This window comes from Coenobita brevimanus, chromosome 39 (genome assembly GCF_032717465.1).
Source record: "Coenobita brevimanus isolate Jiangsu-jjx chromosome 39, ASM3271746v2, whole genome shotgun sequence".
Lineage (NCBI taxonomy): Eukaryota > Metazoa > Arthropoda > Malacostraca > Decapoda > Coenobitidae > Coenobita > Coenobita brevimanus.
In genome coordinates this window covers 12,969,350-12,985,393 of record NC_136992.1, presented here as the reverse complement: position 1 = coordinate 12,985,393, position 16,044 = coordinate 12,969,350, and the positions used below count along the sequence as shown (strand labels likewise).

Sequence of the window (16,044 nt, the reverse complement as noted above, 5' to 3'; positions counted from 1 at the left end):
ATAGCCTCATCCCTTGTTTGTTGAAGTAACTGCTGAGATGGACATTGCGGGAACCGAATAGAAAGGTAAAGGGTGGAGTCATCAGCGTATGAGTGGATAGGGTTAGATGTACAGCTTAGAAGATCATTGATGAATAAAAGGAAGAGAGTTGATGACAGGACAGAGCCCTGAGGAACACCACTGTTGATAGATCTAGGAGAAGAACGATGGCCGTCTACAACAGCGGCTATAGAACGACCAGAAAGGAAGCTAACGATGAAGGCACAGATAGAAGGATAGAAACCGTAAGAGGGCAGTTTGGAAATTAAAGATTTATGCTAGACTCGATCGAAAGCCTTTGAGATGTCAAGTGCAATGGCAAAGCTTTCGCCAAAGTCCCGAAAGGAGAATGACCAGGAGTCTGAAAGGTAGGTGAGAAGATCGCCAATGAAGCATCCCTGACAGAACCTGTATTGACGATCAGAAAGAAGGTTGTGATAGGAAAGATGCCTTAAAATTTTTCTATTGAGAATTGACTCGAAAACTTTTGAAATACAGGACGTTAAAGCAATTGGACGATAGTTGGAGGGTTGGGAGTGGTCACCCTTCTTTGGGACTGGCTGAATGAGAGCAAACTTCCAGCAAGAAGGAAAGGTACAAGTTGACACAAAAGGCGTAAGAGTTTGCTTAGGCGAGGTGTAAGCACAGAAGCACAGTTCTTGAGAACAACAGGAGGGACTCCATCAGGCCCATATGCCTTGTTAGTATTGAGGCCAGTGACGGCAGAAAGTACATCAGCTGAAGAAATTTTAATGTCAACCATGAGGAAGTCAGAGGCGGGAAGTGATGGAGGAACAGCACTGGAATCGTCTAAGGTAGAATTGGAGGAGAAAGTCTTAGCGAAGAGATCTGCTTTATCAGGAGAAGAAATAGCTACAGAACCGTCAGAGTAGAAAAGAGGAGGGAAGGATGATGAGGTAAAGTTGTTAGAAAGGTTCTTGGCAAGGTGCCAGAAAGAGTGAGAAGAATTCAAGTTGGAGAGTTGAGAGCATTTAGTACGGATGAAATTATTTTTAGCAGAGCAAAGAACAGACTTAGCACGATTCTGGGCAGAAACGTAAAGATGATGTGATTCAGGGGTGGGTTGGCTCCGGTACCTTTTGTAGGCCCTCTCCTTGTTGCGGACAGCATTAGAACAAACGTGATTAAACCAAGGCTTTCTTGTGTTAGTCAAAGGATATGAGAAAGGAATGTATGCTTCCATGACTGAGAGAATAACCTCTGTAATGTGCAAGGCACACTCAGATGGCTCCTGGCCTTTCCTAAAGGTGCTTCGCATAGTCGGTGGTGTCTGTAGGCAGCTCTTCATCAAGTGGTCTCTCCATTAACAAGTTGGCAGGTAAACATAACTCATGACCTAAAATCAGTTTTGCGGGGGTGTAGCTGGTAGACTCATGGGATGCAGACCGATATGCCATCAGCAACGCAGGTAATTTCTGATTCCTTTCTGTTTGTCCCTCTATGCAGTACTTGGCCAGTTCTTGTTCTAGGGTCCAGTTGAGTTTCTCCACCATCCCATCTAACTGTGGCCTTAGAGGGGTTGTCCCAGTCTTCTTGATCCCCAATAACTTGCAGCACTCACAGAACACGGCAGACTCGAAGTTTCTACCCTGGTCTGAATGTACTATAGCTATTGTGGCATCCCAAAATGACAGAAAAACTGGTTAACCAACACCTGAGCAACAGTCGCAGCATCTTGATCGGGGATGGCATAGGCTTCTGGCCACTTTGTGAAGTGGTCCATGACAACACATATGTACCAGTTTCCTCCTTTAGTGAGTGGCAGAGGTCCAGCAATGTCCACCACGACTCTTTCCATCGGTGCACCCTTTTGGTACGGCTGAAGAGGAGCACAACCACGTTTCTTGGGTCCCATCTTGGCACAACACATATCACAGGCCTGACACCACTCTTCAAGATCCTGATGCATGCCAGTCCAGTAGAATATCTCTCGCAGCCGGTTTATAGTTTTCTTCACTTCCAGGTGTCCACTAGTGATCTGGTTATGGGACTCATCCAATACCTCGGACCTCATCTTCACAACCACCAGTTGCCAATACTTACTGAGGCCATTGGCTGTCTCCCACTGACGTTCCGGTAGTCTGATGTTCAAATGAAGAAGGTCCCACTGACTCCAGTAGCACTTGGTTGCAGGGCATTATCTGGAAACTTCTTCCCAAGATGGTCACACTGTACTCCGCTGCAGCCACTCTAGCACTAGTTGTAAATATGCATCCTCCACCTGCATCCTCTTGAGGTCTTCTTCATCTGGTCCTCTCACTGCAGTACGGCTGCATTTCTTGCTATGATCTAATTTACTACACTGCCGGCACTCGGGATCACAAAGCTGACGACTTGGGCTGTCAGCATTGCCATGTATCCTCCCAGGACGGTGTTGCACCTCATAATTGTGCTAGTCTAGCTTCCTGAGCCAGCGTGCCAGTTGTCCTTCCTGATTCCCTAGCTTTTTCAGCCACTTGAGTGCTGCATGGTCTGTCCTGATGATGAAGTAGGACCCATACAGGTAGGGATGGAAGAAATCAAGGCTCTTCATCACTGCCAAGAGCTCCTAACGGGTCACACAGTAGTTCTGCTCTGGTGGGCTAAGCATCTTGCTGTAATGCTCCACCACATACTCCTTGTCACCCTTCTTCTGTAACAGGACTCCACCAATACCATGGTCACTAGCATCACAGTCCAAGATAAATGGCTGATTCTGGTCTGGGTATGGCAATACTGGAGAGCTTGCCAACGCATGCTTGAGTTCATCAAAGGCCTTCTGAGTCTCTGCTGTCCATGCAAACTTCTGCTTTTTCTCCAACAGCTTGTGAAAAGGTGCAACTATCATTGCGAGGTCCTGGATAAAATGCCGATTGTAGGTGCACAAGCCCAGGAAACTCCGTAGCTCTTTCACACAAGTTGGAACTGTCCAGATTTCCACAGCTGCCACCTTCTCTAGGTCAGTATGGACACTGCCCTTGCCTACAATGTGTCCCAGGTACTTCACTTCCTTCTGAAACAGGTAGCACTTCTTGGGGTTCAGCTTGAGGTGCACTGTGCGGATCCTGTTCAACACCTCTGACAGCCTCTCGAATTCCTGGTTGAAAGTCTGCTCAAACACAATTACATCATCCAGATAGATGAGTGCTGTCTGCCAGTGCAGGCCTTCCAGTACCCGATCCATTAGATGCTCAAAAGTAGCTGGAGCATTGCATAGGCCAAAACGCATCACCTTAAACTGCCATAAACCCCACCCATATGAAAAGGCTGTCTTCTCCTTGTCCTTGTCTTCAACCTTGACCTGATGATATCCCGCCTTCATGTCTAGGGTGGAGGACCAATTAGCACCTGACAAGAACATCCAGGGTGTCATCAGTTCATGGCAAGGGGTATGCATCCTTCACTGTCACATCATTCAGGGCTCAATAATCTACACAGCACCTTACTGAGCCATCCTTCTTCCTTACCAGAACCACTGCTGATGCCCAAGGACTCCTGGACTTTTTCTATCACTCCTTGACTTTGGAGATTCTCCATCACCTTCTCCATTTCTTGCTCTTGGCCTGGCGCCATCCTCCGCACTGGGTATTTAAATTGGGTGATGATCCCCGGTGTCTATACATGCTCCACCAGATCAGTGCATCCCAGGTCTAGGTCTCAGGTGGAAAAGACATCAGCAAACTCTGTCAGCAGCTGCCTCAACTTCAGCATTTGTGAGCTATCCAGGGATTGGCAACTCCTTGAGAAAAGATCTTATAAGTGCTGTGGCAGATATCCATCATCTTTGACTAAGCTCCTTTTACAGGCCTTCCTCTGATGCCATTCAGGGTCCACCACCTGACACGGTCCCAGAATTTCTCCCTCGTTGATCTTCTGTGGCTCATGGGAGAAATTGGCTACCACAACCGGCACTTCACCTGCACCTGTTTCCTCCAGAATTATTCCCACCATCACTCCGGCCTTTATCTTGCACTGTACATCAGGCTCCACCATCCCTAGATAGCTCTCAAAAGAGCTGTTCACCCTACACTGGAGCAGCAGTTCTGATTCTGGGGTTATCACTGTAGTGTGGAGCACTTTCACCTCGCCACCAGAACTGGTACGTTTCACTGCTGTGACAGGAACCAACTTTTCTCGAACCTTAAACTTCATGGAGCAAAAGTCCAGCTCACATCCCATGGACATCGGATAGTCCAGATCAAGAAGGCATGGGTCCTCCATCTCAGCTACATAGACTGGACGTGTGGCCTCATGCCCTGCCACTTCAGTCCAGACATCCAGGGGTCCCCTCAGTTCTGTGCGGTGTCCAGTTACACCACACAGTTGTTCTGATGACTCAGGCAGATACTGATGATGTAACACATCAGGCCTCACAAAAGTCAGCTCTGAGGCCGAATCAATCACCAGGGAATACTTCTTTTCCGTCTATCCGTCAATCTATTTGCACACTGTCGATTGCCATTCTCTTGCATTTTCTCGGTGATGAGGCGACTTGGGAAAAGCTGGCTGGTGGTTGCCCCTTAACACCAGCCTCCACTAGTTTTCTGTTTCCTTCTGGTCTTCTGCAGCCTTCTTATCATTCTTTTTCTTCTTCGGTCACTCAGAACTGAAGTGTCCCACCTCACTACATGTCTAACATGCTTTTGTTTCAACTGAAGGTTTCCTTGCACTGCTCTGTTCTTGCTCCTTCCTGTGTCCCGGCTTCCTGCAGAACCAGCAACCTCCACCGGTCTTCTCCTGTTCCTTCTTCCACTTGTAACAGTCCTCTTGTCTGTGCCCTGGCTTTTCACAGTACTAGCAACTTCACTCAGATTTTTCCGTTTCACATATCTGCCTCTTTCTTGCCTTGAATCCTGCGCTATGACCTGTCTGAAAAGTGGACGTACTGGACCTGACATAGGACCCAAACTCTAGGTCCCTTGCTAGTGCTTTTTGCATGCTTCCTGGTTGTGCCTGATTCACTTGCACTTTCAACTCTGCACTGGCAAGAGCATCGATGAACTGGTCCCTCAGAAGAATAGGCAGCAGGTTAGGTGCAGCTCAAGGGTATGCCATATATGCCATACTCTCCAGGTCATGAGCAAACTGCTGTAGGGATTCTCCTTGAGCCCGTACACGGCTCCGGAATCTTGCTTTGTAAACCTCAGTCTGGTACATGGTTCCATATCTGCACTCCAACACTTCTGCTGTATAACTGTTCCTCACCATCACTGACGTCTGGCCCAGAATTTCCATTGTGGCACCCTTAAGAGTAGTAGCAAGCTGCACTGCCCTCTACCTATCATCCCAACCATTCTGATCCGCAAGTAACTCAGACTGTGGACGGTAAGCTTCCCAAGATACTCTACCATCAAATTCCTGAGGTTTCTTTTGAATTGGACCCCCATTATAACCATGGACTTCAGTGGTTTGGGGCGTAAAAACTAGGGCATCATAATTAAGGCCAGGACTTAAAACTTCTGCATTCTGATTATTCAACCCAGTAATATTACCTTTAGATGCCTGGGATCCATCAAGATTCACCATACACTGTCCATTCCTTTCATATGCTCCCTGTACACTCACCTGAGGCTCAGCAGTGCAGTATTACTCTACGGCAGGGGTGGGGAACCTTTCTCCCAATAAGGACCATTAGGATATTTTAAACATCATTCACGGGCCATACAAAATTATCAACTTTATATATCTATCTATCTATCTATCTATCTATCTATCTATATATATATATATATATATATATATATATATATATATATATATATATATATATATATATATATATATATATATATATATATATATATATATATATATATATATATATATATATATATATATATATATATATATATATATATATATATCTTCAGCAGCAGCAGCCGTTTGAGTGTCCACAGTAGGACCGGCCTATCCCTACCGAAGTGGAGACGATACAGCCTATGTATCTCTACCAAATGCCTTAGGCTGTCTGGTAGAGATTGTATGTAGGGTGAGAAGTGCTTGTAAGTGTAATTGTAGTGTTGAAGTGGCTTTGGATGTGTGTGTAGTCTGTTAACCAAGTGTAATCGGCCCGCGCAAGCTGACAGGGTACAAGCATACTTTACAGTATGCAACACTGGTTCAATCACAGAACCCCTTATGTCTGCCAATGCAGTACGTGGTCAGAAGAATGCTTCCAAAGTTTATTACCCTGGCGGGGCACGAACCCTCGTTCTTCACTGTACGAAAACACACGCTTTACCACTGTACCACAGAAGCTCCATATATATATATATATATATATATATATATATGTATAATTGTTCATGAGTTTATGAAATTGCCTTTATGACTTGCCTCGCAGGCCTGATCAAATGGTCTTGCGGGCTTTATATGGCCTGGAGGTAGGACGTTCCCCACCCCTGGTCTACAGCCTCAATTTTCTCACTAATTATCTTCACATGGTCAACCACATGCTTCAACTGGTTATCTACATGCTGTCTGCAATCCACCACTATTTCCTCACTAATCTTAAGCAGGTTGTCTACATGCTGTATACACTACATCACATTATTGTTTACCTCATACTTCTGCTGGTGTAGGTTGGCATCTACATCCTCCTTAAGCTGTTGCTGTTCTTCTTTCATTTCCCCCAAGAATGCACCTAACTGTCCTCGCACCCTCAGTTGTACTTCCCTGTGTTGCTCCAGTAATGCCTCGTGAAGCTGTTCATATCATTCTTTCTGTTCTTTGTTCTGTGCCTGCAATTGTTCTTTGATTTTGTTCCTGAGCTCTTTCTGTTCTTCACTTTGGGCCTGTAATTGTTCTTTGAGTTCTTTCTTCTGTGCCTGTACTTGTTCTTTGAGTTCTTTCTTCTGTGCCTGTAATTGTTCTTTGAGTTCTTTCTTCTGTGCCTGTAATTGTTCTTTGAGGTCTTTCTGTCCTTTGTTCTGTGCCTGTAATAGCTTCACAACTGTCGCCAAGGACATTCCCTCCTCCTGCCCAGCTCGAGACCTTGTCTGCACATTCTGCTTCCATGTCAAAGGTTAGCCTCACTGGCGCCCTTAATAATCCACACTCCTGACACCAGTGTTACGTCCTCGTCCCACACTGCCACAGGCTCCAACAGCAATAGTTCAGTAGAGGAAGGACATTGCTCAGTGAGTTGTTCTTCCTATGGTCAGCCTTTAGGTGTACAGTACACAGGATCAGCTCAGGCATTGTAATTAAACACTGGCTTTTTAACCCTTTCGTTCACAGTAAGTTTCAATAAGTTTAGCATTCCATGACACATTGGTTCTCTCCCTTCTCCCCGCTGCATGCTGCAAAAAAGTGTATTCTCAGCTTATTTTCACCACCCAAACATATTTATTTTGCCACAAAATCTACATAATCCTATTCGTCAATGTATGTTCTACACAATAAGCAAGAAAAAAAAAAAAAAGACAACACACTGTATGTACATTAGGGTGGTGTGAATAAATATTCGAGACCATTCATCTCACTTCCCAACATCATAGCGGTGTGAATAAATAATCGAGAACATTCATCTCACTTCCCAACATCATAGCTTGAATGTTTACTAACACATCTGTACATGTTATACAATCATTTGAAAGAGAATCTTATTAGCTTTCGAATGGGGTAGTTGGCATATTTTGATACGAAGTATGGTTTTCGAGTAATAAGCGAAAAAGTAAAACCTTTTTCCAACAGACAACAGGGTTTTTATTTGTGGAGCTCTAGCGAAAAATCTTTTCTCGGCAGTGTTACTTTTTTTATTTCATCATCTTATGCAGAATTCATGGGCTTTTTCATGATATAATCAGATTTCTCCGATGCCTCATAGTTTTTGAGAAAATGCAAAAAACTACAGTGTACCCATGCTGTGTTGTGACTGTAGGGTGGTTTCCCACTTCCCCCTAAGCTGCTGCACGAATTTCACCATTTGCACACTAGGTATTGCACACTATATTCACGTGATTCACTGTCACCATTTTAATAGCTGATTACTCACATTTGGTGCAGGGTAGAGGCAGTGTAGTCAGTTAGAAACAGTAGCACAATCTTTGTTGGCCCAACGGCTGATAACGGCCACGAATGCTTCACAAACACCTAATTTCCTAGTGGAAACACCAAATCTAATCACAATAGTGCCCAAAAACTATACATAAGCACTATTGGTATAGTGAAATATGTCATGTGGCTGGGATGGGGGTAATAGAGGAGATTCAAAGGGACAAGGGACCGTGCACTACTTTCCCCACTGACAGCTCATTTGGTACTGAAAAACCTGTATGCGCTGTCTCGGATATTGGGACCCGTTGTTGCCGACTCATTACTTTGGACATAAGCTGAACAAGCTATGACACCTCAAAAGATGATGCAAATTGACTGAAAACTTTTTTGTTGGTGATTATTTTTATGGTTTTATGACGCTAAAGATGTCTGTCTTTCTATCTGTGGCCCGAAGCCCTAATCCCGCAAAGGGTGGCGGGAGACAAAACGCCTCCAAGTCGCTCTGTCACTCACCATTTGACTACCCTCCCCGCAACTCACTCGCCCCTCCCTCATATACCTCTCAACTCCATCCCTCCACCTCATCCTCGGTCTTCCCCTTCCACTCCCTCCTTCCACTTCACCTACATACACCCTCTTAGTCAGTCTTTCATTCTCCATTCTCTCCACATGTCCAAACCACCTCAGTGTATTTCTCCTAATTTTCTCAACCATATCCACATCCACCCCACAACGTTCCTTCACTTCTTCATTCGTCAACGTGTCCCTCCATGTCACTCCACATGTTCCTTTCAAGTAACTCATTTCCACTGCTCTCACTCTTGACGTGTTCCCTTCTAGCAAGGTCCATGCCTCGCTTCGATATGTCAGGGTAGGGATCACAATACTATCATGCAGTGACTTCTTAACTTCCATACGCACCTCCCTATTTCTCATCACTGCTTTCAGTGAACCAACAACCTTCGTTCCGTGCTGTACCCTTTCAAGCACTTCATCCCACAAAGTTCCATCCTTACTCATCACACTACCCAAGTTCTTGAATGCACTCACATTCTCCTATCCTAATCATCCAACCCTCACTGTGTATTCTGTGACTTCATTCCTCTCAAACACCATAACTTTACTCTTGTTTACATTAACTTTCAGATTCCTCTTCCTACACACTGTTCCAAATTCATTCACCAAACCTTGCAACTCCCATTCATCTTCACTCACCAATACTGTATCATCAGCAGACAGCAACACCGGAATCTTCCACTGTATTGCAAGAATTTATTAAAGATTATGGGGAGTGGGGGGAGGGGTAGCGTGATCTTTATGGCTAAGCCACCAGTGTAATAACGAAAATTTTTATGCCACCATGCAACCACTGCCCACCAGGATAATAACGAAAATTTTGATACGCCACCAATATGATGCTGAGACTTAGTCACGTGTAATGATAAGAGGCTTTTAGGCCGCTGTCCAGCAGTGTAATGATCAGAATTTAGATACCTCCAGTGTAATGCCGAGAAGTTTAGAGATTATAGAGAAATAGGGCAGCATGATCTTATTTGAGAATATATGGCTTTATGAGAAATTAGGTAGCGTCATTTTATTAGAGAGGGCGTAAGTAGTTAGATATTGGCACACCATGTGGGCCACTCAACCTCGTCTGTACCACTTCTTGGAGGATAGCAAAATTCAAACTCAAAATAACTTAACCAAAGATTTACTAAGTATTAAAAACTGAGATGCAGATTACTCTTCAAACTGGGAATGACAGCAAACAAAATATAACGAGGATCTATATCACCGGAAATGAGAAGTTACAAAACTAAATTAATATTCAATGATCGGGATTTACAGTATAACTCCAGAAATATGTATCCCTACACACTAGATTAATATTCCAAGAATACTAATACGCATGGATATAGTCCCGTGGTCTCTGACGGACTCGTCAGGAAGGAACCTAATAATTATCACCAAAGAATATTCTCTAAGACTAAATGCACAACTGAAGAATCTTATATAAGCTAGACACAATAATCAATAGGATCAGTAATCACATGGACCTTAATCAAATGGACAAATGGACCAGCCAATATTCACTTTGAGTCCATGAACTAAAGGGGGGGGGGATGATTTAGTGTGTTAGAGGTTAGGCTGCGACTAGAACGCTCGAATCCTTGGGATGCAAGCCACGGCCCTCCATAATTCTCGTCTGCATTGATGAAAGGGAGCGATGATCTCGTTATTCAGCACAAGAAGGATTAGGGGAAAATATCACTAATTTAACTCAAGGATTAGGGGAAAATATCACTAATTTAACTCACGAACATATGTGATGACTTAATACACGAGGGAGAGATAAGGGGGGGGGGTGAGAGCTCAGGCACTAACCTGCAATGATGAAAAGGAGTGATGATCTGAATTGTTTGGTGCAACTTCTCGCCTTTTATAAGCATCAAGACAGTATTTGGGAATCGACTAAAACTTACACTGATTACTTTGTAATATTTTATTTCTACTAGAGCTTCCAAAGAACACGAGACACGTTTGCACTCAACATACGTAGAATAGTGACTTACGATGTTGAAATTTTTGTAATAAACGTACAGGAACTTTAATCATAATGAAGCCATATTAATTAAGAATTCAAACAGTTTTATTACCCGTGTCAGTTACATGCCTTCATGACTGTAAACAGGACTCAATAACATGAATTTCATGCTTCACAAATGACAATCTTCAATATTCTTACTTCAGTCAACTCTCAATCACCATTGCATAGTTCAAAAAGGGAAATCTATCAACTTTGGCAGGTATATCTCTAGATCAGAATCTAATATACTATAGCAGTAGCCTTGTGTCTGTCTGTGTGTGTGTGTATTTTGGGCAGCCGAAACTACACATTCAAATCGCACCAAAATTGGCACAGAAATCGCAAAAAATTCGCTGATGTGAAAAAACTTGGTCCCATCACGATTGAAAAACTTTTATAATATTTAATGAGTTATCATGTTTTGACCATAATAACGCCGCTTCTGGCACCCGGCATAGGATTTCCGTAGAATTTTTTGCCCACAGGTACAACTAAATTATTTCGGACTTGCGTTCGGACAACTTGGGTTCCATTCCCGAAGCTGCAAATAACACGATCAGTTGGTTAGCTGCAAAAAATCCAAGTGACAACATTACACTAGAACAGCACATAAACTCGAGAGCCCTCTGCAGGAGCAAGTGCAAGGGGGCCGAAGGGCCCACGAGCACTTGTATAAAGGAAGACATTTGCAATTTTTAATCTCTGCTAAAATTTCTGCGGTTATACGTCTCTGTTGAAATTGGCTGGTTCACTATGCATAAACATTAGTTATATTCACATCAAAACTCGACTTAGCATTATCAATAGCAGAATCATGTTCAGATTATGAATATCAACTAAGACTAGACTTAAATATAGAACTTAACGGTTGAATCAAGAGGTATACCTACAGCACTTAAGCTTAAGATCACACAATACTAGTTATACTGACACTAATACTGAAAATTATGGCACTACACTACATCTCACCCTCATTCATTAGAGCCACCCCCACATCCACTGCCCTACCTTGCACCTCCTTTACAACCCCATCCATGTATATATTAAACAGCCATGGAGACATCACACATCCCTGTTTCAGTTCCTCATTTAGATCAAAGAACTCACTCAGCTCATCATCCACTCACACCATAGTCTTAGCTCCTTCATACATACTCTTCACAGTACGCAACAATTTCCCCTCTAATCCATATATTTTCAGTATCTTCCACATACCTTGCCTATCTATTCTGTCATAAGCTTTCTCCAAGTCTATGAAGGCAGCATACACTTTCTTTCCCTTCACTAGATACTTCTCCACTAAACATCTTAGAACAAATATCTGATCTACACACCCTTTTCCCTTCCTAAATCCCCCTTGTTCTTCTCCACTAGCTCCTCTGTTATATGCCTAACTCTATCAATGAGTATTCTACCATATATTTTTCCAGTCACACTAAGAAGGCAAATACCCCTAGGGTTACCACATACTTCTCTCTCCCCTTTTCCTTTGTATAAAGGAACAATTATACCTGATTTCCAGTCCTCTGGAACCCTTCCCTCTTCCCAGGCCAATCTACAGAAACCTCCATATCTACTCCACAACAATCTCACCCCCATACTTCAGCATTTCACCACACACTCCATCAATTCCTGGGGCCTTTCCCATTTTGATCTTCTCCGTTGCTTCCACTACTTCCGCCCTACTGATCTCTTCCTCGCTCCTCTCATCTCGTCTTCTCCAAGCCGTTCCCCAACCACTTATACTCACACTGCACTCACTCTCTACATTCAGCAAATCCTCAAAGTGCTCCTTCCATCTCCTCACTTTCTCTTCTCCACCAACTATTATTCCCATCTTTCACTCCCCTACTATTTCCCCTTTCACACTGTCTTCCTTTCATTACCTCCTTCCAAAACAATTTCTTACTCTCCCTCCATTATACACTCAGATTCTTCCCAAACTCTTCGTCCACTTTCCTCTTACTCTCCTTCATCAATCTCTTTACCTCCCTTCTCTTGCTCACATATACCTCTCTCTTCTCTCATCTTCTTCCCTACCTCTACTCACTAGCCATTCACTATATGCCTTCTTTTGTGTCACAGGTCATTTCACCTAATCATTTCACCATGCTGTCCCTTGCACACCCCTGCATCTCCTCCTCACTCCACAAACCACCTCACATGCTGTGCTTATCCCTTCCGTGAATATCTTACATACATCTTCCACTCCTTCCATCTGCTCTAACTCATACCCTCCCAATCTTCCTTCCACTATGCTCTTATACTCTGCCATTTTCTCGCCATCTTGCAACTTCTCACTGTGCATTTATGAGAAAAGACCCTAATGACGCCAAATGCGTCACTGTGTATGAAAGGGTTAAGTTCATCATCTTTTTTCTCCAAATAATTACACTGAATGCTTTCGAACTTCACTTCACTATTCTTGGAAACACTGGAACTATACAAACTTTACAGACTTCAGTTACACTTAATGCTTGACAACAACACTTCGCTATTTTCACATGTACTGATGATATGGAAACTTCACTAACACTTCACTGTTTGCCAACAACACTTCACTGTTTTCACAAGTACCAAAAATATACAAACTTCACTGCACTACACTCAAACTGAACTGAAAACCAATTGAACTTGCTCTTGTCTCATCTCCATTCTTATATAGCCTTATATTACTCGGGAAACTTCTAGCACAAACTTGATGGGGCAACAGTTAAAAGTTACCTACCAGGAGACATCAAACCATGCCAGAGTTTTCTTACATTAATAACACTGTAAGTTATTTAGCAAACTTGAATTACATAAATTAACAAGCAATCACATAAATAAAACATTATAAAGGAAAAAAGCACAATAATTAATGCATATCTTACGAAACAACAACGCTTATAAACAGCAAGCAAACTGGCAACTCTGACTTGTACCAGAACCTACGGTAAACATCAGGAAACATTGAAAAGCTTCTCGACTACCTAGCTGGCAAATTTTGCTTCTTAACAATGTAGAGATATACAGGCAGAAGTAGCTTTTTAGAGATAGCTTAGGCACTGAGAGAATTTGAGATAGCATTTTATAAATAGCTTAGGGACAGAGAAAGTTAGAGATAGCTTAGGGACAGAAAATTAAGGATAACTTTTTAGAGAAAGTTTTGGGAGAAAGAAAATTAGAGATAGCTTTTAAGCTTAGGGACAGAAAATTGGTGGTAGCTTAGGGACAGAAAATTAGAGATAGCTTAGAGACAGAGAAAATTAGAGATAGCTTAGGGACAGAGAAAATTAGAGATAGCTTGAGGACAGAGATTAGAGATAGCTTAGGGACAGAGAAAATTAGGGATAGCTTTTTAGAGATACTGTAGCTTTTTTTTGTATTCATGCTACCACCAAACTACTTTATGAACACTTCTGCCCTCAGACGTGACGTGGTGGCACTACATGGCATACTCCACCTGGCACGAACCCTCCGCTCAGGTGGCATCCTTCATCAGCTCCACCCTCGCCTCCCTGGCCCAAAGCACTGGTCCATAGTAGGTGTCACCATTACCACTAAGCCACCAGTTGACTTCCACAACCACTGTTACCACTGCTGTCACCACTACTACCACTACCACGTGACTACCACCACTGTCATTGTTACCACCACCACTGCTGCCACCACCACCACCACCACCATTGCTACCATCACTTCCATCACCACCACCATTATTACCATTTCTGCTACTACCAGCACTTACCTACCACCATCACTACCACTACTACCACCAACATCACTACCACTACCACTTGATCTTGATTTTTGGGAACAGAAAGAAGTCACAGGGGGCCAAAGCCGGTGAGTAAGGAGGGTGGGAGACGATAGCCATGTTGTTCTTGGCCAAAAATTGCTGGGTGTTGAGTGCACTGTGTGCTGGGGCATTGTCATGGTGATGCAGCCATTTCTTGTCTTGCCAAAGGTCTGGGCATTGCCTTCACACATCTTCACGCAGTCGCCGCAAAACATCACACTAGAAGTCGGAACTGACAGCTTGGCCAGCTGGGCGAATTCTTTGTGCACAATCCCCTTGATGTCAAAGAAAACGATCAGCATGCTCTTGACATTGCTTTTCACCTGTTTGGCCTTTTTGGGTCTTAGTGAGGCTGTCCAACCAAGAGATTTCTCACCAAACACCAACATGTTGAATGACTGCCAAGGTCTCTGTTGCATTTTTCCCGAGATTCTCACAAAATTTGATGCAAATTCTCCTTACCTTTTTTATATCCATCTCGAAAATCGCCAGACAACACGCGTACGACAGCAAACAAACGAACGTCACTAATACCCACGTCCCTCATGCCCCGCGCCACCTGGCAGTGGCACACTGACTCACAGTGTATGTTAGTACTGCCGCCTAGAGGCGCATCGTGCTACTACAACCTGTTTAGGAGTCGCGATCCTAGTCAGAAAAATTTTGGATATCACCTCGTACCAATACTGTCACCACCACCACTACTACTTCCATATGACTACTGATACTACTACTACTACTATTACTACTGCTGCTACTACTACTACTACTACTACTACCACCACCATTTGACTATGACCATAAGCACTCTTACCACCACCACCACTACCACTACTACCATCAAAACTACTACTACCACCACTTGACTACCACCGCTACCACTACACCATCACCGCCATTGCTAACACCACTACCACCACCACCACCATCACTTCTACCATCACCACTACCGTTGCTAACATTCCTGCCACCACCACTACCACTACTACCACCACCACTTGAATACCACCACCTACCTGTATGCTACACCACTGCCACCACTTGACTACCACCACTGCCACTGCTGCCACTACTGCCTCCGCCTGATTTCCACCACAACCATTGCTACCACCACTACAACCATTACCACCATCACTACTATTCCTACCACCACACTTGACTACCATCATTACCACTGCTGCCACCACTACTACTGCTACCACCAGTTGACAACCACCACTGTCACCATTATAACCAATACTACCATCATTTGACTACCACCGCTGCCATTGCTGCCACCACTGCTACCACCACTACCACTGCTACTACCACTTCCACCACCTGACCACCACCATTACCCCTGCTACCACCATCACCACTGCTACTACAACTACCATAATTGCCACCGCTACCACCACTTGACTACCACAACTACCACTACTATCACCACTGCCACCACCTGACTTCCACCAGTACCATTGCTGCTACAACAACCACAATTACCATCACTCCCATTCTCGTACACTGCCTTTAACACGTTCACACAATAGTACTTCAACCCCTTCAAAGCTTGGACGAACTTTCACTATTATTTTTGTTACCACCACACGATATACATAACCTCAGTGAAGGGGTTAACGGGGCATCTTGGCTAATCCCT

General features: G+C 43.7%; 1 protein-coding gene across 1 annotated transcript in view; it reads left to right on the top strand.

The window, feature by feature from the left end:
• Positions 1–14,148, top strand: part of LOC145396789 (hemolymph clottable protein-like) — a 33,802-nt gene extending 19,654 nt beyond the window's left edge. The window contains exon 5 of the mRNA XM_080270080.1: positions 14,036–14,148. Coding sequence (XP_080126206.1) covers positions 14,036–14,148 — 113 coding nt within the window. The remainder of the gene's footprint in view (positions 1–14,035) is intronic.
• Positions 14,149–16,044: the final 1,896 nt, after the last annotated feature.